Source organism: Macrotis lagotis, chromosome 5, assembly GCF_037893015.1.
Source record: "Macrotis lagotis isolate mMagLag1 chromosome 5, bilby.v1.9.chrom.fasta, whole genome shotgun sequence".
Classification (NCBI taxonomy): domain Eukaryota; kingdom Metazoa; phylum Chordata; class Mammalia; order Peramelemorphia; family Peramelidae; genus Macrotis; species Macrotis lagotis.
Window position 1 is genome coordinate 88,354,806 of NC_133662.1, and position 22,004 is coordinate 88,376,809.

A 22,004-nucleotide genomic window follows, 5' to 3' on the forward strand; every position below is an offset into this window, starting at 1 on the left:
TCTCTGGTTTGAAGTTTGTTGAGTTTGTATCTTCTGAAGGGTTCATATCTCCATATACCTGGCCCCTTGGGATATACTTTTGATGGAAAATACAAGTTTAAATTGTGCAACTATGAGCACTATGACCTCATAACTTTTCATGGAACAGAAACACAAAGAATAACCATGGCTGATTCATTTGACCACAATTTTGTATTAGAATGATTTTATCCATATCAAAGGAAAAAGAGTTTCAATATATGAAAGCAATGAGATCTTACTTACAGAGCCCAAATATCACCTCAATCTATTAATGCAGTTTCTCTAAACTGAGACCAGTGTGCTATGGTTACATGTACTGGAAAATTTTAAGCCTATAAAAATGTGGAAATATGTAAAATGAAATAAATTTTACACATTTTTCCTTTCTAATTCCCTGATTTTCTGTGTATAAAAAGGTGTTTGACTAACAGAAAGGTTAGATTCATTCTACACATATACTGAGAAAAAACAAATATTTCCACAAGGATATGTAGCAACTAAACTTAATTTTTTTAAAATAATGCCATTGAAAGAAGTTTAAAAAGAACTTTTATCTGCATGAAACTTATCTGATATCTATCCTCTAATACAGATAAATCGTCATCCTTAGCCCACAGTAGGAATCCAAAAAAATCCCTGCAACTATTTGATTATATATTTATTTATGCTTGACTGCACTGAACTGAATCCTTTCCCTTCTATCTCTGAAACCATTTAGGTATATTTTACATGAGAACTGAGTAGTCTCTATCTTATGTTCAATACTTTAATAAGTAACATAACTATTAAGGGACTGTCCCAAAGGGATATATAGTATAGTGTATTTGGATTAAAAAGACTTGTGTTGAATTCCTAGTTCTGTCCCTTATAAGCTGTATTTTCTTAGACAAGTCTTTATGTCCTGTCCTACTATAAGTTCTCTTTGTTTTTGTTCTATTATACAATCGAGGACAAGGCATTTCTATATTCTATGCAATGTTTGAAATTTGTATAGTTTATCCCTTCTTCTGAATGTTGTTATAGGCATTTAGTTTCCCTTTATATATGCAACTAGATGTCACAAAAAAGAAACCTCCAAAAATAGAATTTTTGAACATTAATATGTAAGCATATACATTTATAAAGAATTGTTATTTTATTAGAACCCTTCCACCTTGCTGCAGTGCAGACTGTGCCTAATCCTAGTTCCCACCTGGTCACCTTATAAGGTCACTTAGGAAAAATGGAGTTTTTCTAAAAGAACTATAAAGAAATTCTGACACTACAATTTTAGATACCCCCTTCCCCTTTTTCCATATTCATTGGAACCACTGCTTGAGGGAAAATTTTCATTGTGGTTGCTAGAGGTAGAAATATATATTCTCTTACCCAGCCAGAGAGAAGGAACAGAGTACAAAGTGTGAAGTGACAGGAATGTATATGGTAGTCATAGACCCATGGAAGATGGGATGAAGGAGAAGTAGATCAAGATGGAGGAAGAAGAAAGGGGAAAGAGAGAAGGGTATGAAGAGAGGGGAAGTGAGAGGTAAAAAAAAATGAAGGAAAAGAGAGAGAGAAAGAGACAGACAGACAGACAATATGAATTTTTTGGTGCAGAATCACATGTCACTATTAAGGTATACAAGGAAATGTTAGCAACAAAAAAGGAAAATCCCCTTTAGTCTCTCTTCTTCATTTTATAGCTCTTCTGACTTCTAGTGGAGCAGGTTTTTCACAGTATCACAGTTCCTTCTCAATACACCGAGTCTTTTTTTTTAAAGTTGATAAGATCAGTCAAGCATTTATTATGCACCTACTGCAAGCCAGCCACTGTGCTGCACCCAGGGATGCAAAAACAAGAATTAAACAGTTGCTGCCCTCAAAGAGTTACAACATGTATATTCATAAGCATAGGGAAAGTAACTTTGAGGGGGAGGTCTAGCAGCTGCAGAAAAAGAAAAGGCATTGTGTAGGAACTGGCATTTATTTGATCTGAGCTTTAAAGCACCCTTAAGATTCTAAGTGGCAGAGGTGAAATGCATTCCAGGCATGGGGGACCGCCTTATGTAAAGACACAGAGGTGAGAGATGGAACTGTATCATGTTTAAGGAACTGCAAGGAGGACAGTCTGGCTGTCCCACAGAGGGCGTGAAGTGGAACAAAATATAATAAGCCTTGAAAAGGCAGGCTAGAGCCACATTATAAAAAAAAAGGGTTTTAAATGTCAGAAAAGCTTCTCTTTTTTTCCCCCCTAGAAATAATAAGGAATCAGAAATTTATTGAGTTTTTATGACAACTACTAATGAGTTTTCATAACTCCAATCCATGTGATAGGTGAGAAGATAGAGCCAAGGAAGAGAGTTAAATAGGAAAAGATTTTGTAGAAAGGAATAGTAAGGTTGTTTCAGGAATATGGTACAGTATCAAAGAAGGCAGTTAAATTAAAGTCACAGTAAGGAATGAAGAGGAAAATGGAATATTTTACTAACCGATATCCCTCTTTCAGAGATTTTTTCCAAAAATATCTTGGTATAAAATTATGATGAATCTTATATTAAATGCACAAAAGGAGTATCCATTAAATAGTATAGCCTCCTGTCAAGAATTCTTTCAGAAAATATTCTTGCTCTAATTGATTTAAAGAAAGAGGAGAGGAAGAAAAAGGGAAGAAGTATGACACAGGGAAAGGCAGGAAAATTTGTAAATAGCTTAATTTTTAATAATTTTAAAGTTTATACCTTATCATGAAATAGGAAAGTGAATGAAATATCATTTCTATCTGCTTCTTTTCTTTTCTTATTTTCATTTTACTAAAAACTAGGGGGCCCTTCTCACCTTAGTTTTATTTGTTGTAATTTCCTTTTAACTTCCTCTTTCTTCAATCCATCCTGCACAAATCAGACAAGCCCACTTTCTTAAAACATTGCTTTGATCATATGATCATCCTGTTCCAAAACCTGAAGGAATTCCTCAATTTGTAGAAGACAAAGTTCAAATTCCTATGTGGGCATTTAAATCACTTTAAAATCTGATCTCAATTTTTTTTCCCTTTAATTTGATGCCCTGCTATTTCCCTAGGCAAAGCCCCTGAGCTTTAACATGTCAAATAACTCTCCCTTGGATATACCATATGCTAGAAAAATCACTGCACCAATGTTTGGGTCATGCCCATCCTTCAAGGAATGACTTAAGTTCTACATCCTCTGTGAAGCTTTTTTAGACCAATCCCCCCATAAATGATTGATTTTTCCCTTCCTCTAAACTGATATAGAATCCATTGACTATGCCATTTATTTAACATTCAGTATCCTTTAACCGTTTCAAGTTTCCTTGCTTTGGGCTTCGGACCTCCTTTGCTCATCATTCTTCCAAATACTCCCTGTATTCTGAAAATTTCCCTCTTCATATAATCATAGACTTAGAACTAGAACCTTAGAGGCTAGCAGTCCAACTCTTTCAGTTTACATATTAGGAAACTGATTATAGATAGAAAGGATAAATATAACATAGATTATAAGTGGCAGTGGAAGGATTTGAACTCATTAACTATTCTGAATGCAAAAGCAGGACATTGTCCATTGATCCATGAATGATTTCTTCCTTCTCAGAACTCTTAATGTATTCTTTTCAAAGTACTTTATAGCACTGATAGTGATAGACTGAACCTGTTATTAGATTTGTTAAGGAAATTTCAGGTAAAAAAACTCCCTCTACCAATGCAAACAATCACTTCTGTTGCAATGTAGACTCTTAGAGAGTTGCCTAAAGCACTGAGAAGTCAAAGCACTTGTCCAGATCACCTAAGTCATAAATTTCAGAGTGAGAATTTGAACACAGATTTTCTTGGTTTCAAGGTTGGCTTTGAATCCATTAGCCCATGCTGTCTCTTAGCATTTGCCATATTACCTTGTAATATAATTATTTATGTATATATTTTTGATCTCCTGCTATAATGTAAAATCCCAAAGGGCAGAGCTAACAGTACCTTATACATCTTTGTATATCCCACATCCCTTAGAATAGAGCCATGATATAGAGCCACTATATAATCAGTACTTCTTGAATAAAAATGTTTGGCATTCATATAATACTGAAAACCAAACCTTGTCTTATAAAACTGCTTATCTTTAATACCATCATATACATCTGTATGTATATACATATTTATGTTTTTGACCTTATTAGAAATAAAAACTTCTTAAGGTCATTGACCCATTATATACCCTTGTTTCCCCACTAGTATTTAATACAGTGCTAAAATAAAAGTAAAGACCAAATAAATATTTGTTGAATTAATCTGGAGAAATTGGCACTAGGTCACTCCTTCCAGATTTAAGGTTTTGGTTTCAATAAATCAGTGTGATACTATACTCTTCATACTTCCAAGAGGTCACAATCTTTCTAAATGAAAATCAGATTCCAGCTATTCCTCCACCTTTACCATAATATACATCTTGAGAACAATCCATTAGCCGATAACCCACTTTCCACCATAAATAGTTAAGGTATAAGTCCTATGGCTCTTGTAACCATAACCACTGTGTCTATTGGGCACCAATATAATGTAGTGTTTTTAGAGGCTCCAGTGAATTTTAGCAACACCAGTCTAAGCTTTAAGATTAATTTAATTATGTAGATAAGAGCCTGAAGCAAAAAAAAAAAAATAACTTTAAGAAAATTCAAAATATGGCCAGGTTTCACATTGATTGGAAGGAGAAAAAAAAGTGCTATTTTCCTTGATATTTACAAAACTGTTCATAAATTTTAAAAGGCTCATGCTCAGGAAAATTGAAAAACACATTTCATTTCCCATCCTATTATGCTACAAATTTGAAGGCAGTTATGTCATTTTCAAGTTTAGATTTGTTTTTAAAAGGTAGTGCAGTGTCCTTTATCACTTTTGGTCTTCCTTGTTTACAGTTTTCTTATGTATGCCAATTCAGTTCCTATGCTGTACTTGATAAACGATAACAAGAAATATGCTATGTGCAACAGTGGTTGGAATATATAGAACTATGCTCCTGTTAAGTAGGTCATGCAGCAAAAAATTTAACATTAAATTTTTTATAATAAACAGATATTTATTTAAAAATTGAAGGTGTTTTCCCTTTGCACTTTAGAAATTGCATTTATGCAATAGTAAATCAAACAAATATCTGAAAATTAGGGTACACTTGTATTATGTGCAACGTGATTTCATAAATGTTTTTATTGTTATCTACTTTTTGGTAGTTCATAATATTTTGAAATACTTTTCTAAATCAAAAAAATACTGTAAAAATTTTTTCAAGCACATTCCATGTTAACTTTTTTTGTATTAGATCATGCAATAAAAACTAATTTATATGAAAAAGATTCTCATGGTTCTATAAGCATACTTTGCCAGATCAATTTATTAACGAATACCCTATTGACCTGAAAGAGTTAATATGTCTTCCAAAAGTATCTGACTTACTTCCATGGGCTATAAAGAGGATAATTAGTTTGTATAACCCAGTCTAATGGGGGAGGGGGGTAAAGGGAAAGGTGGAATGGAATTTCTTAAATTGGAAAAGAATGTCCAGGCACATACAGCTATATATGGAAGCTTTGGGGTGTTAAAAAAAGAATATTTTTCAGAGGTATAACTCCTGTGCATTATGAAGAAAATATTAAGTCATGTGTGTATATGTGAAATGTATAATGATGATTTTAAAATGTTCTAGAATCTAGATCATCAATAATGGAGAAATGATGTATAAATATATAAGAAAAAGATGTGCACAGAGTAGTCACTGGAACAATATCGAAGAAGGCTCAAAATGTTAAACTGAGTAAATTCATTTCTGATTACATGTGCAAGATATTCTATATCATATGGCAAAATATCATATTAAATGTTAAATAAAAATTTGATTTTGAATGCCTCAGAAACCATAGATTAGAATCACATTTGCTTGGGACAAAAAAATAAGGTTTCTAAAACTATATAAATATCTATAAAAATATTTCATATTGATATTCATATTGGAGTATTAGGGTAGGAGTCCTATTATGAGGAATAATTTTTAATTATTTTAAACTTCCTTACATGAGTAATCACGAAAAGACAAATTCTAAATATTTCAAGAAAATGAAATTACAATACATGAAAAAAATCTATTTAGACCATAATTTTTCTTTAATTAGGATCTCTAAGCATAGGAATAAATAATTATAGCCATTATTCTCTACAATATTTTTATCCAACTGAATTTACTTTCATCACCTAACAATACAACATAGTATGTAGTAGTAGGAATGGTCAGGAAATCAGAACATGTATATCATTTCCAAAATATTTTAACTTGAGTTATTTAAACTTCCTCATCTTCCATTTCCTGATTGACCCTATGTAGCATGATATGAAAAAGGGTTAGAAATGGAGTCAGAAGTAACTTTCCTTCCAATCCCTCCCCTGGAATACCAGTCTGTTACGTGACCATGGTTAAATCACTTCTACTTTTTGTTCCTTGGTCTCCCCTTTTGTAAAATGGGGCTAAAGATGTTTGTTCGATGGATCGAGTATGATTTGTGTGCAAAGGGGCATATAAACTTGAAAAATTATATATGAAAGTTGCCTATTTCTATGTGTAAGAATTAAAATAATTATTATCTTTGTGTCATTTATCTCACAGAGCAGTTGTGAGGAAGGTGTTTCAGAAAGGTCCTTTTAAGTGAAATATAATTGTAAGGTGTTAAATTTTCTACTAGCCTGGAAGATTCTTATGGGCAGGAAATGTATCCAATCTAAATATTTGTTTGTTTGATTTGTTTGTTTTTTATCTTTATATCCCTGGCCTAACATAAAGCTCTACATTCAGAATTTCCTTTAATAGAACTGCTGTCTCACTGATGTCAATTTTCCACCTCTACAACACTAGAGATGGCAAACCCTCCAAGCCTGTGTAATTCTTGACCATGTCTTTTTAAAAAATCCTTTCCATGCTCCCAACCAAAATGCTATAAACTAGATCAAGATCTTCTGATATTGTCTGAATATCACAGGAACTTTTTTTTTTTAATCAATTATGTCACTACAGGACAACTAGGTGATGCTGAGGATAGAGCACCAGGTCTGGATTTAGGAAGGTCAGAGTTCACATCCAACTTCACTTAACTTGTTCTGTAACCCTGGGAAAGTCAGTTTACCTTGTTTGCCTCAGTTTCCTCATCTGTAAAATAAGCTAGAGAAGAAAAATGGCAAACTAGTCTAGTATCTCTGCCAAGAAAACCCCAAATGGGGTCATGAAGAGGTGAAAATGACTAGAGAAGGCAACAAGTTGCAACTCTTGAAAATTCATTAAAATTCACAATGCTCGGACACCTAGGTGGCGCAGTAGATAGAGCAACTGGCCTTAGAGTCAGGAGTACCTGAGTTCAAATCCAGCCTTAGACACTAAATAATTACCTAGCTGTGTGGCCTTGGGCAAGCCACTTAACCCCATTGCATTGAAAAATCTATGAAAATAAAATTCACAATGCTCTAGGCAACTGTCTTAGACTATAAGTTTCAGAGAAAGGGCTTATCTGAATTCATAAAGAGAAGCCTGTGAGTCACCTAAATTAATGATATCATAGGTCCAGGCCTTGTCTCTATTCCTGTCTACTTATCTAAGGATAACTATAATCAATAAAATGAAACAATCATAATATCCCAAAGTAGAACATCTCTAATTTCAGATATTCATACATAGGCATTTCACTATATTACTTGGGAGTATCACACAATGAGACTACCTTGTTTCTTCTGAAATTTAAAATACCAAAATTACTATCCAAGTTAAGACTCAACTTTTACAGAAAAACAATACCTTAATAGTATTCTGATTATACAATAGCAGCAAAAATATGAGAGTCTACATTTTTACTTAGTCTTCTAACAATCAATTGTAGAGATAGAGAAATAGCCTGCCCATTGGGACACAATTTTACTTATTCAAGGGAATGAGTTACATTGAAATATGATACTAATAAATATACTGGGGAGAATGATACAATAGTAAGGATGCTGAATTTAGTATTGGAGAACCTGAGTTCAAATCAACCTTGCCACTTAGAACATATATTAGCTGGGCCAAGTCACTCAATTTGGCCTGGACTTTCTCATGGGGAAAAGGAGGGACATAGGGTTGCACCAGATAAGCAAGGATCCTAATAAATCTTGGTTAAATAAATTGTATCTTTTGACATAAGCATCCAGGTCAGAACTAAGAGTATAAAGCAAGGGAGGATTTTAGAAGTCTAACATTCATTTTAAAGGATAGGACCAGAAAGATGAAGTGATTTGCCCAAGATAATACAAATCCTAAATTTCAGGATTAGAATTCAAAACCTCTTATTATTTTAAATCCAGTGATCTTGCCTTTATATCATTTTGCCTCTTCCTAAATGATAGAAACTGTGGTCATTAAATAAAATGATTATAGAATTGGACCCATAAGGTGAGAGGATTAAAGAAATAGAAACATGATACTTCTAATATAGAATATGTCTGAAACAGATAACTGATTTGCTTTTAGTCATGTCAATGTACTTGGATGCCTCTGTGATTAATCAGGGTATTCTGTATAAAAGAAGATGCAACTCTTCTGTCTCAATGTATAGATAAAAGGATTTTTCTCTTTTAATAGGGCATCCTCAAAAGAAAGATAGCTGAATTGGCTACCAGTGACTTCATAGTTGTCATACTTCATAACATCCTCAAGAATACAGAAGGCCAACAAATATCACAGTCTCAAGAGTAGCAATCAAAAGTTGAGTGCCTCACTCAATATGACTTTAAACTGCTAACCGCCTTCATTTGGCTAGGGGCTCACTCCCATCTTCTCTCAAACCCATTAGTTTTCTTCAATATCAGTCTGGAGTTTGTTTTCAAACTCTTAACAGGATCATTGAAAGAAAACAGGAAAAATACTATAAAGAAGCCTCTGGACTCCTTCCAGAGGAGAGTATTTTCTTTGCAATGACTCTGGAATTGAGCCAAAGAGGAAAGTGTTTTTTTTGTAAATGAACACAAGGTCATACTCAAGTACAAGTTATCATTTAATTTATTTGTCAACAGCATCAAGTTCAAACATTTATAAAGCTACTTATTTTTATTAGTCATTATCAAAAGATATTTTTAAAAATTGCTCTTTAATCAAATATTTTGTCTCCTTTGACTCGCAGTATGTATCAGTGGGTTTTGCTTTGCTTTGCTTTGTTTGATGAACATAATCATTAATACCAATTCATTTATTCTGAAGCAGAATTAATTTAGACGATATTAAAGTAATAACTTTATTTGTTGCTGTTATTCTTAAAAAGCTCTTTAGTCTGTTTTGTGTTGACAGTGATTTTAATAGGCTAATGAACTTTCAATACTCTGAACTTGAAGATGATTCAAAGTGAGCCATTTTCATATTTTCACATTTAATGAGATAAAATTTCCATTCAGATAAAATTTTACTGGACTATTCCTCCCTAAAAGTTATTTCTCAATAATTAAAGAAATCTTTTTCTCACTTTTATTTCAATTCTTCACAAATAATTAACACAAATTCAACAAAAACTACCTTCAATTTGTTTAATGGCCCCAAATTTCTTATTTAATTAAACTAAAGAATATGACTTAGGTGGGAAATAGTTACATTTCGTGATTGTTAATGAATGTTTATTTGATCTCTTGATCTTTTCCCCCTTCTAAATAGGAAATGAGTTTTACATTTTGCTTTAAGTGACAGTCCTGCACTCTTTAAAATCCATTCTGAAACTTTCTTCTTCTGGCAAAGACTGATAGCTACTGCTTGATTCAATTTCAGTTGCAAGGTACTAGATGGAAAACTATAAATAGAAAATATTTTGGTTTATTTAACTGATAAAATTACTAAGGATTTTCCCTTTACTTACTACATAGGAAAGCATTGTTCCTACCCAATAAATCCTGATTAATTTCTAGTTTCCTCATATGTATATATATGAGGAAACTATATCATATATATATATATATATATATATATATATATATATATATATATATATATGGGATTTGTGAAAGCTTTCTGCCAAATCTAAAGTCTTTCTAAGGTAAAAAGGAGAGAAAAGTAGGTCAACAGATATGACCCTTGCCAGAACCCTCAAGGAAACTTTTAAACAGGCAAGAAAATCAATGGGTCCTTTCACTCTCAAGTGTATTTCCATCTGAAATAAATACTAAGCAAAAACCTTGAAAGTTGGAAATGATGGGTCACATATAAAATTGTTAGGCTAAGATGAAATCCATCTGAAATGCTTAACTATCTGCTAGCTTTTTCCTAGCTCTGTGAACAATATGTGTGTGTGTTTTTTGCTTTGGTAGAATCTTATATGGCCAAGGAAAAGTAGATTGGGGAAGGCTTGGAAGAACATTAGAATGCCCTAGGAATGTGAGGAAGCAACAAAATAGAATCCAAAGGTATTGCCTAGAATTTTCTGTTTCAAGTATAACAATTATCAACTAAATAGGAAATATAAGGAGTGAGGAAATCATATTGAAAAAGAAAGGAAACTGAGGTACTGACCACTAAATATCCATAAAATTGCTAATTTCATAAATTATAATTTAAAATAAAAATTATTAAAATGTGATTATATTATTTCAGTGAATGCTAACAACTCTCCAATGCAAAAGTCAGTTGAAATTGTTTTATGTAGAAAATGCTTATAAGTTTATATTTTATATGTAATATATTTAAAATTCATATTTTACAGAAACTCTCTTGAAGAGAGGCACAGCTGTGAAGGAGATGACAAAGAGTTTATGCAGCAGTAAGGTTGCAAAAAATTGAAATAAATCATGTGTCATAATAAAATTGCTAAAAGTTTGCGATTATTACATATACTTGGACTTTCACATAATCATGTTATTAATTACCAAAAAACTCTTAATCTTATTATCCAGTTACAATAGAATATTGATTAAGCCAATCAAAAAAACTTTAAATAATTGTGATTACTCAATGTTTTATGAACTGTGATAATGGAATTCAAAACTCTAAGACCGACAATATCTGAAAGATGCCAACTGTCAGTCAATGCTGCATCTGATAACTGGAATCCACCATCCTTACTCATCCCTTACAGATATGTGCAAGAAATTTCTTCCCAACTTGGTTTTATTCTTACTGCTTGAAAACTTTAATGCATTCTTCTATTTTAAACTTTAAATCATTCGACTTTCATGTCAAGCATCAGGCAAATTCCACTTGGACACTTAATATCTATGTCAGCAATATTTATCACATGTCCTTTGTGTTCAGACCACAATGTAGGATACTTACTTAGAGCAATAGTAAGTTTGCTTAAGAGAAAGATCTACAGAATCAGACCCCTAAAAACAGAGGTGCCAATACACTCAAACCCTTAGGGATAGCTCAACAACTTTGATGTCATGATACAAAGGGTTAAAAACTGCAAAGGAGAAAGAAAAAGGATCCATCTACTCACGTTCACAAGTGTCTCCTTTTTGTTGGTAACCAGCTTTGCAGATACACTTTCCAATAGGCACTAGCCATTCTCCTTCTGCACTGCAGTGCATCCTAGGAGAGTTTTCTGCCTCCTCTTCTGCACTGCTGACACATGTCCCTCGGACCTCCACTAGGGAGGAAAACTCTGAACCAGTCACTGTATCAGGAAAGATAGCTAAGTTCTCAATAATGGACCAGCATTTCTTGTAGTACACCTTGACAGAAACCAAAGCAATGCAAGCCCCAACATCCTGAAAGGCCAGATAGAATCCCTTTCGGGACAAAGGTCCAATCTCTCTCACCTCTGTGTTAAGTTTCATTTTTCTCTCCCCAAGGTCACCCTGGGTAAAACTTTCATCTGCGGCAATAGTGTCTATTTTTACATATAAGTTTTCCCTTATATTCCTGCCAGTGTCGTAGTCTGTTTCATAATAGTACAAATTAAAGGTTTCTTTGCATGTTCCCAGCACTCCAGGAAGACTGTTACAATCCCTCAGGGTGAATTTCAATTCTACAAAAATTCTTTGTGCATTGCCTTTTGCAATCCAGTTAGTCCGGAGCCAGTTGTTTTGGTTAGGTTCCATGACCTGGCATACCTGGTATGTTCGTATAGGCGTGTAGTTTTCATCCAATCCACTAATTTCTTCCCACTGTAAAATTAATAAAAAGAAATCAGCTGTACCGAAAAAGAAAATAGCATGTTTTTATGTAGGGGCGCTAATAAATCTCCACAGCAAGATTGCACATAGGCATTTTTGGAAGGGATGTGGTAGTTCCTTTCTTCCCAAAAACAAAAAGTGCAATTCATGTGCCAACAGAATAATTTACATTACTGTTTCTACAAGATGAAAATATCTTGCATGTTTTGTATTAATATCCCTATTTTTTGTAATGAAAAATATAAAAAAAAACAGGGACACGTGTCCATGACTTTTTCTTTGCTTTAATCTGCAAACTCTTCATAAAAGAGGATTTAGATCTACTAAAATAATCTGAATCACATACTAATATTATCATAAAATTCATATATGTTTAAAAAAGTTTCTGATTTTTTTTAGTATATTATGTATTCATATATTCCCTAATATACCTCTCAAAAGTGGAAAGAAAAGTTAAGACTATCTTGGCATGCACATATATTTTGTGACTCACTTGGCACATCTGGAGCATGATAGTTTATCTTTTTGAAATAAAGTATTAGTAGATTACAACATAAAATGACTCCTCATTCATCGTCACATTATGCATAAAATTGCACATAAAGCCCATGTGACCATAAATATAGTTGATTTGGAAGTAAATATTTGGTGATTCATCTTTTATAAGTGAATAATCCTCAAAAGATAATCATAAGTATGTGGCATATTGAGACTGAAGCTTGGTAAGGTGCTTTGAAAAGAAAGGTGAAAAAAATGGGAAAAATTGGGCATTTTTTCCACATTCAGAAATATAAATACATGTGAGTACGTATGCATATATTTGTGTTTGTATAATACATGTATATTATATGTAATTTATTAAATGTGTATTATATCTATGTTTCTATGTATTATTACACAGAAAAATCACAATTTTTGATAAAATCTCAGTTTTTGGAAATTATTGATTAAGGAATGCTGTAAGTACTGCACATTTATTACATGCTTATACAACACTAACTCTAGCAATTTTATCTAGTAAGTAGCCTAACATAGTTAATCTATGAGAAGTATAAATACTCTTCTCTCAAAACACCATGGAATATATTCTATAGTTTATATACTACAGCTCCCTCATTTTATAAAGGGGAAATCCAAGTCCACAGATTAAGTAACTTACCCAAGCTCATATGGGTTACTAACATTATAACTATCACACTTTTGGTAATATTATACATATTATGAAGCATTGATGTAAAAAAATTAAAGAACTACACACCAAACAATTTTAATACTAACACTAATGAGAAAGTGTAGTGGCTGACCCAGAAGTCAAACTTTGGTCCTCCAATTGTATTTCCATTAAAAATTCATGGCAACCTGCAGCCACCAAAAACCAGTGTTAAAAAGAGTTTCTCTCTCTATTGTTTTTTTAAATAGTCATCATTAACCAATGATGTGTTTGATACTTTTCTTCCCTCATAATCTTAATAAAGATGAGTATAGATAATGGTTTCAGATAAAATATCATACCCTTACATCAAGACAACCTTGACCATGCATACATTACTTTACTAACTCAAGAAAAGTAGATGTTGGCCATCACTATTATTATTATTATCAAACCTTTGGTAGTATAAATATTAAGAATGTTACTGAAAGTATTTTTTAAAAAATCACACTTCCTATAATTCTGATACCAATACTATTGAGAAAGATATGTACTATTTGAAGTTAATGAAGCTTCCAAATTGACTATATATTCAAGTTCAAGTCCTCTTTATAAAACTGAAATATATTATATTTGCTGTGATTTTATTATACATGCCTAAATAGTTTTATAATGTCCTCAGCTGCAGCAAGGTTCACATTTCTCATCTCCAGTCTTACTCTTCAATGTAATCTAAACTTGCAATTAACTGAAAGTGTGCCTATTCCTGCTTTGATTCAGATAGTTGTTTATCATCTGTTTGGAAGGCACACAGCCAAACGTACCCAAAGTCAGCCACTTGCAGGTGCAGATTTTGGTCTATTAACTAAATGAAACTGAAAAAGAGAGAGAGAAGCCTACTTAAAATGTAAATAAAAACTGTGTCTTTAAAGGAAAAGGATTCCCATGACCATTTTTTCCCAGCGGTAATCGAATCCAGGGTAGACTAACACTTCTAAAAAATCTATGTCTCATCTTCTCAATTTGATGGTTCATTTTCTATTTTCATTTAAAGTTGAATCAGTTTTTTCCTTTTTCTCTCTCTGGAAGGCCATTTTTTACATCAAGGAAGCTAGCTAGTGTTAATTTTAATGTGAATATTATTCGCTTTAGGAGTTTAATTACTAAATATGCTCAATATGGATCCATCTAAATCTTTGTAAATAAATGAATCTTTTGGAAATAAAGTTGTATAACATTATATACTATGTTGATTATACTTCATGGTCTTAAAACTCACCTTTTCCACACCATGGGTAAGCTGTTTGAGTTTTTTTTTCCATAAATCCACTGATTTTATAAATTCTATTCACAAAAATGATTCTATTAAGATTTTGAGGAGCACCTTGGTCACTAAAACTGAAATCTTAGGTCTGGTTCATCGAAACATTTCATTTTCCTTGAATTGAAAATCTTTAATTCTCTTCTACTAATATTATCAGAGGCATTCCAAAAGCAAAACTTAAGAGTTAAATGTTAACTTAGATACTTTGGTTTGATAAGATGGCCATTAGAGCCCAAGATAACACTGACAGTCATAATTTATCATTGTGTGGATTACATGGATGATGTACTGCAATCATATATCAGTTTCCTTCTATTCAGAGATAAAAATCCTCCTCTATCTCTATTTGTTTTAATTGATGGATGGTAGAAAATGGGTTGCATCTGTCATAGGAAAGAAAGGTGTTCCATTTTTAATTTAAATGTCTTCTTACAATATATGTTATTTTACTTATGGAGGGACACTTCTCTTTTAAAGAAGCACTAGACTTACAAGCTGGCATTCACATTGACCAAAATCTTACTCTGCTTTTGTTCTTTTATTTTTAAAATGTTTTGACATCAATGCAGAAAGTTAGTATTGTGAAGGTAGACAACCACAATCTTCCAACTAATACCTCAAACAATTTAATTTAAGCAAACGTGTTAATATTTTAAACAGAGTCTCATTATGCAAGTTGCGAAGTCTTAAATCGACTTCCAGTTCATGCAGTATTGATTTTATGGTGTTACTTTTAAACTAAAAGACCCTTTAGACTTTCATTCTTCTTCTTTGCTGGATTTGTTACACTCTTTATATCCTCACTCATACTTCACGCTCTTCTGGCTCCAGATTTCTTACTGTGCCAAAGATTAACTTAGAAACAATGGGGTATATTCTCTTCTCTCAGAACCCTCTTCCTCAAGGGATGAAGAATGTGCCCTCTCTCACAATTAAAGTAAGAACCAGAGACGTGGCTATTTAAATACCTTTAAATAGGTAGTATATATCTTTCTGGATATGTGAAACATAGTATGATCTGAATCTTTATAGAACTATTTTACACTTAAGTATCTTTTCTAAATCTTTGCTGGACATATTTTATGAAGAAGACACTTTTATATAATATTCACCTTTATTTCATAGGACAAAAGAGAAAATTTTAATAACTAATAACACCAAAAGTGATATTGTAAGAATTTGAAAATTCCAAATGACATGCTCCATCAAAAATCATGTGCCAAATATTGAGCATGTTCATATTTTCTAAAGTTACTTTTATAAGTAATTTTGAGTGATGTTGAAATATTTCTAAAAGGAAGAAAGTGGATTCCATACTGTTTTAAAAACTATACACAGCCTACCTGGTGATTATACTGCAGAAGAATAAAGCAACAAAAGAGGTTTAAGTGAGGTTGTGTAGGGAATGTTCTCTGTAATTAATTGGCATTTATAGTCAGTAACCTGAGGTATGATTCTTCCTGCAGTACAAACTCAACAGTCCATAGTTATAGGGAACTTTTCTTTTTCCACCCTGGAGCTAGCTTTAACCCTGCCCTGCCTCCCCCACATTCTCTCTTCCCCTTTCTACAGTTTACTTCCCATCCAAAAAAAAAAAAAAAGTAGAAAATTAAACTTCTACACTGATCACAATTCCTGAGAAAGCTTGGGTACAACAAATAATTTTAGGCATGTGAATAGCTTTTCCAGGTGAAAAAAATGAGATTTATTCTTTAGATTTTTAAAGTTTTTAATACACACACACATATATTATAAGAACTTACCCCATTGGGAGGAAAAGAAATCCACTCCAGTTCTGTCTGTTGTGCTTTAGAGTCCAGCAGAAGTACTGAAAAAAAAAAATGTCCCTTTTGAATGTTACATACATTATTTTTTAACAAGGTTTTTAAAAATTGTGTGCTTAAGGTGAACAAGAAAACTTTATATAGGAATCATTTGTGATCTAAGTTTATGTGTGCCATCCACATGTACACAAAATCAGCAAAATGTTCAAATGATAACTGAACAAAGATGGCACAACTATATTCAACTTTGAAAAGAAGAACCATTCATATTGCATGCTGTGATGAAATTTTAAGCTGGGGTGGGTCTTTTCATAAAAAAAGATCTAAATAACAAAATCAGCAGTAGTAGTAGTAGTATGAACTGGTTTCCGTACTCTTCATTTTATGGGTTTTTAAATTACATGGTTAACAGTAGGCTAAAAATCTGAAGGCCTTAACATTTTGTGAAATGATATGATGCACTTTTATGGCAAAAGATAATTTTAAAACACCCCTCAATTCACTTGAAATAATTTGTCATTATGTTCGAACACAATTATTTCAGGAAGACTTTTCAGAAACTGAGTTAAATTGACAAAATCATTAAGTAAAAAAATCAAAATTATCTTCACTGTTTTAAAAAAAGTCAGACATATTTGAATGGTTTATAAGTTTTGCTAAAATGGTTTATATTGTTTTATTTTGTGAAACATCAAAATACTAATCTTGCTAGCTTTTTTAATGGTACATTATCTAGTCATGTAACATCTAAATACAGTTTTATACTATTTTTCACAACTATGGTTGTTGACTAATTTTTAGTATAATTTATGCTATCAAAATAATAGAATGCATGTTAATCACAATTTTAATTCAAATGTTTATAAAGATAGATGGGTAGATGATAAACAGTCAAATTAGACAGATAGATACACATAGTAATAATACAAAAAGATACTAAGAAATATCAGCTATAACAGACTTTAAGTTTGGTATTTGCTGATTTTCTTTCTTTTTTTTTTTAGGAGAACTAACCTCCCTGTTCTTCATTATTATAAACTTTGTGATTTTTTTTAAAAAAAATCTTAGGAATACAAAAACCACTTTTTGAAACAAAAAATAGTTTTTCTTCAAGAAGCAATGAATGAACTTTCAATTAAATCTTTTTTAAAAAAGGAAACAAAGTTTAACATTGACTTCAGTAAATTTGTGAGATCTGAAAAAAGCATTTTACTCAAATTTTAATAATATAGTAACATAGACTTTTTCAAGTGAGTTTAGCACTGTACTATTATTAGGTGAAGTTAAAAGAAATTGTATCAGTTTTGGAAAGCAAACGAAACTTTAAGAAAACAGACAATTGGCTGTGTTTAACCCTTTCAAGCAAGCCAATTCTCCCTTGCATATCTATTAACCATCTCTTTTAGCTATCATTATCTAATAAAATACAGTAATCTTTGATACAGAAAATCTCTTGCTTTCAGGGAGCCCTTGAAAATAAGCATTCTGCATATGCACCTTGACTGTGTTTCTAGTCCTAAACAGACTTGAAGTTTATTTGAAACATAATAAGACACTTTTTTTTAACCAATTGTAAGCCGGGAATTGGTAGTTTTTTTTATTAGACATTTTAAAGTGGATTTTATTTTTATTCACTGCAATTTAAATCGAGGGCAGTAAAACAATGCAAGATTTCTAGGTACCTTGCTTCTTAGATAAACGTGTGTGTGAGAGGAGGGTGTTTTAACTAAGGCACAATAATTTAAGTTCAAAATCACGTAACATTGTTCGATTTTGTTGGAAGACTGACACTTTCGATCATTTTGAAATCATTTTGTTACATTTTCGTCTTAAGCACCGTTACAATTCAAAAACTGGAAGCGGGGAGGGGTGGGACACTAAATTTTTAAAAATCCATTTAAGCTTAAACCTAGAAATCAACTGGGGAGCTTAATCAGCAGTTCTAAAGTGATCAATCCATCTGCCCCTGCTGTTCCACTCCCCAGCTCAGTTCTTAGCGCCCGGTTTCTCGGCCCACTCAGAACACAGAGTGCCGGCCTCACCCCAAGCCACGCACAGAACCTGCCGCCCCGTTGGTTGGGAAGTGGGGGGTGGGGAGCGCACAGGAACTCGGCGCCCCGGGACTCAGGGGAGGAGGGGAGGTGTGCTCGGCTAGGGGCGCGGCAGCACACTCTCGGAACCGAGGGAGCGGGTTGGGTTTGGGAAGCAGACGGTCTGCCCCGGTCCGAAAGGAGCAGCGCCGCGAGGCAGGCGGGAGGGAAGCGGCGATCGTCCCGGGGCATCCTCAGAGTTCCTGTAGGACCCTAGTGAGTCCGGGAAGGGAAGAAGGGGCCACGGGAACTGGCTGTGGATGCCGTGGGGTCTGGCGTGGTTTTCCTAAGTCTGGGCAATGGCCTGAGCTAGGGGCTTCTGGGACGAAGGACGCCCTCCTCCCGCGGTGGCGGAGGGGGAGGGTAAGGGAGTCATTGGAAGCCTGGGCTGGGGGTGGGGGGGGTCAACAGGGAGTAAGGAAAGCTTTGGGGAAGTGTCTTCATTGAGTGAATGGCACAGGCGGAGTTTGTTGAGAAACAGCTGCATTTCGCCTCCAAGCGTCAGACCAAGAATTTTCAAAAAAAAATCTCTCTTCTCTAGAACACTCAAAGATACACGCGCGCGGACAGACAGACAGACAGACACACACACACACACACACACACACACACACACACACACAGACACGTACGTTCTCTCACTCTCCAGGGTAAAGAGAAGAAAATACGTGCACCTCAGCCCTGTTTGTCCCCTTGCCCTTAACTCCTCAGGGTGACCGAGTGGGAGGACCCGGCCACCTGCGTAATAGGTTTTCCAACTCAGGCCCTTTGGGGAGGAAGGCGTTCAGGGACCGCCTCAGGCTCCATCATTTATTATTATTACCTATTTATAGCCCGCACGGTGGGAATCTTGACACTTAGGATCCAAGCTCTCCCGACACAAGAATCTCTCACCTTTTCCACCCCTTCAAACTCCCCCCAACCCCTGCATTCTGGACTGAAATAGCCTTGAAATTTAAAATAAGAAGCCTCTCCGTGCATGTTGGGAGGTTAGGGGGGAAGATGAAGCGAAGCGGAATAAAACCAGGATTTCTGGCTACAGGAACCTCTCCCCCTAGTGATACAGATATTTATAGCTTAAACTCCTGCTGGAAGTCTATGTGTGTTTGTGTGTGTGTGTGTGTGTGCCTGTGCGCCCCGAGTACCTTCTAGCCTTCCGTGCAAACTTTTGTCCCTTTCCGTTATTTTAGTATAAAGGGTATAAAAGTGCAGCAAGTCATTTTTTAAAAATATTCATTTTAAAGAGAACATGTGGTCCTTTTTAATTGTTTCTGTCGTCTTGCGCTTTCACAAACATGCCTGCGCTTAACTGAGCGTTATAGGGTCCCTTTTACTTAATGAATTCATCTTTAACCCGGGTTGCAGATCACTACATTGGGATGGGGGGGGGGGGCGTCAGATGGCTAGAGATGAAGGAATGGGAAAGGTTGGAAATCCTGGGGGAGAATGGAGAGAAAATAAGCGCTTAAGTTTTCATAGATTTGGTGAAATATTGTCAACCTCACGTTTAGTAATTTCTCTGCAGTCTCTAGAAAGCAGGTTTTCTTTAGAGATACATATTGTCCCTTCTCGCACTCTCACATACATAAGCAAAAACACAACGACCACCCCAAATCTGCTTTCCGGTTTCACTTTAAATGCATTTTTTAATCTCAGTATTATGAATGCTTTTAAATCCTTTGAAGGTGAACTTTGGAAATTGCCCCCTGGAAAAGAATGAGATGTGATAGTGCTTAGAAGCAGAGCATTTTAATTGACAGTTTTTTCCCCCCAGCTCCAACTACAGGCACCGAAAGGTATTTTACCTCCTGTCAATGGTTCAAAGAAGGGGAAAAAATAAAACCACACACAAACGCTGGCTGGCTAAACGAGACCATCTCTTTGCATTGACAGAATCAGACATCCGGGCCCAGGTTATTGGGTTGCTTTGATTACTGACTCCTTTAAACTCTAGAATTAGGTGGGGGAAGGGTAAAGTGAAAAATCTGGGCTGTTGATTTTTCATGGATCACTTCTATTTAAAACTAGGCAAGCTCACCTAGAGCCCCATCCATGCCACCTGATATCACGAGCTTTTAAAAAGGGGCAGAAGACAATATGCGTGTTTTACCCAAGCGCTGCATTTGTAACGACACTGAATGTGAATGGAGATGTACATTTAGCGTGGCCTCTGAGTGAGCCGCCTCGTCTCCCTTCCCTCTCTCTGCACTACTTCACCTTTTCAGTATTATTGTTCCATCCCGGTTGCTGTGTGCCAACAGCAGGGGCCTGGCCAACAACCTGGATCGCCCGTGAAGACTTTATTAGGGGCCCGATCTTGATTCTCTTACAGAAGTCTCCACGGTCCTCTGGGAGAGGACCAGACTCCCAGCAACTCGGCAGCGGTTTGCCTAAGACACTAGAGGCTGCGCGCCGAAGTCCCTTACCAAACTCCGGCTGCAGCTTCCCCAGCCGAACACACACACACACACACACACACACACACACACACACACACACACACACACAAATACCTTCGACCCTCCCCAGATAAGACTCTCTTCCGATCCTTCGCACGCGGGTGCCCTCAGTTCGGGCAAGCCACAAAACCTCGTCCCGATCGCTGGGGCTCAGCCCGTGGCGCAGGGATGGATGGAGGGCGCTCCGAGCGATCCCTTCGCCTCCCTCCAAGCCGGAGCGCTTCCAGGGGGTGGAAGGGGAGTGGAAAGCGGGTAGGAAGGAGGACAGAGTATTCTTACTGCATGCAGCTCGTCTCCTAATCCTACAGATAGACGAACCATTTCTCACTGGAGATACAGCTAAATAGATGGCTAAGTAGGAACAAACTTTGCTTTCTCTATAGCCTTACCTTCTTTCGCAGCCTGTGCCTCCCCCGTGTGTGCAAAGCGGAGCAGCCAGATGTAGCATAAAATAATCCAGGATGGGTACCGAGTTTGAAAAACCATGGTGCATGAGCAGGTTTGAGGGGTTTATCTTAATTATCTCAAAAGGGATCTGCTTAAATGCCCGTTTGTAAGGAAGTGGGTTTGGGTTCGCTCTTAGCATCAATTCTTCTTCGCAGTCCCAGGCCCGTTCCTCCGGAATGGGTTTTTGTTGAATGTTTTCTTCCCCTTTTCCCCCCTTTTTCCCCCCCTTTCCCCCCTCTCCGATTCGTTCGCACCGTATTTGCTGTCTGCAAGTCTCCGACTGCAGACCGGCCGCTCGCTCCACACTCCAATAATATCAATTAGGGGGAAAGGGGCGGGGATTCCAGGCCGGAGAGCCAGCCGTCAGTCTAAGAGACTGGCAGCGGGAGCCGGCCTCCCAGATGCAGATTCCCAGAGCCAGGGGGCGGATCCCAGGGAAGGAGTCTGCCCAGGCCGTGGAGGAGGGGTCGGAGGCGCAGACCAATTGGCTAAGAGTGGAGTCAGGTTGCTGCTGGTAGAGGATTCCCCTCAGGTTCGGGGCTCTGCGCGCTCTAGTTGGACGTGTGGAAAAGAGAGCTCAGGGCTAG

General features: G+C 35.5%; 1 protein-coding gene across 8 annotated transcripts in view; it reads right to left on the reverse strand.

Moving 5' to 3' along the window:
• Positions 1–21,629, reverse strand: part of EPHA7 (EPH receptor A7) — a 220,177-nt gene extending 198,548 nt beyond the window's left edge. For 6 of the 8 annotated variants that reach the window (XM_074187182.1, XM_074187181.1, XM_074187184.1 and 3 more), the window contains exons 1-3: positions 21,360–21,579; positions 16,401–16,465; positions 11,485–12,154 (exon numbers count right to left, since the gene is read on the reverse strand). In XM_074187182.1, coding sequence (XP_074043283.1) covers positions 11,485–12,154; positions 16,401–16,465; positions 21,360–21,456 — 832 coding nt within the window. In that variant the 5' untranslated portion in view covers positions 21,457–21,579. Of the gene's footprint in view, positions 1–11,484; positions 12,155–16,400; positions 16,466–21,359 lie in introns of all 8 variants that reach the window. The other 2 variants (XM_074187180.1, XM_074187183.1) reach the window with 2 other exon arrangements.
• Positions 21,630–22,004: the final 375 nt, after the last annotated feature.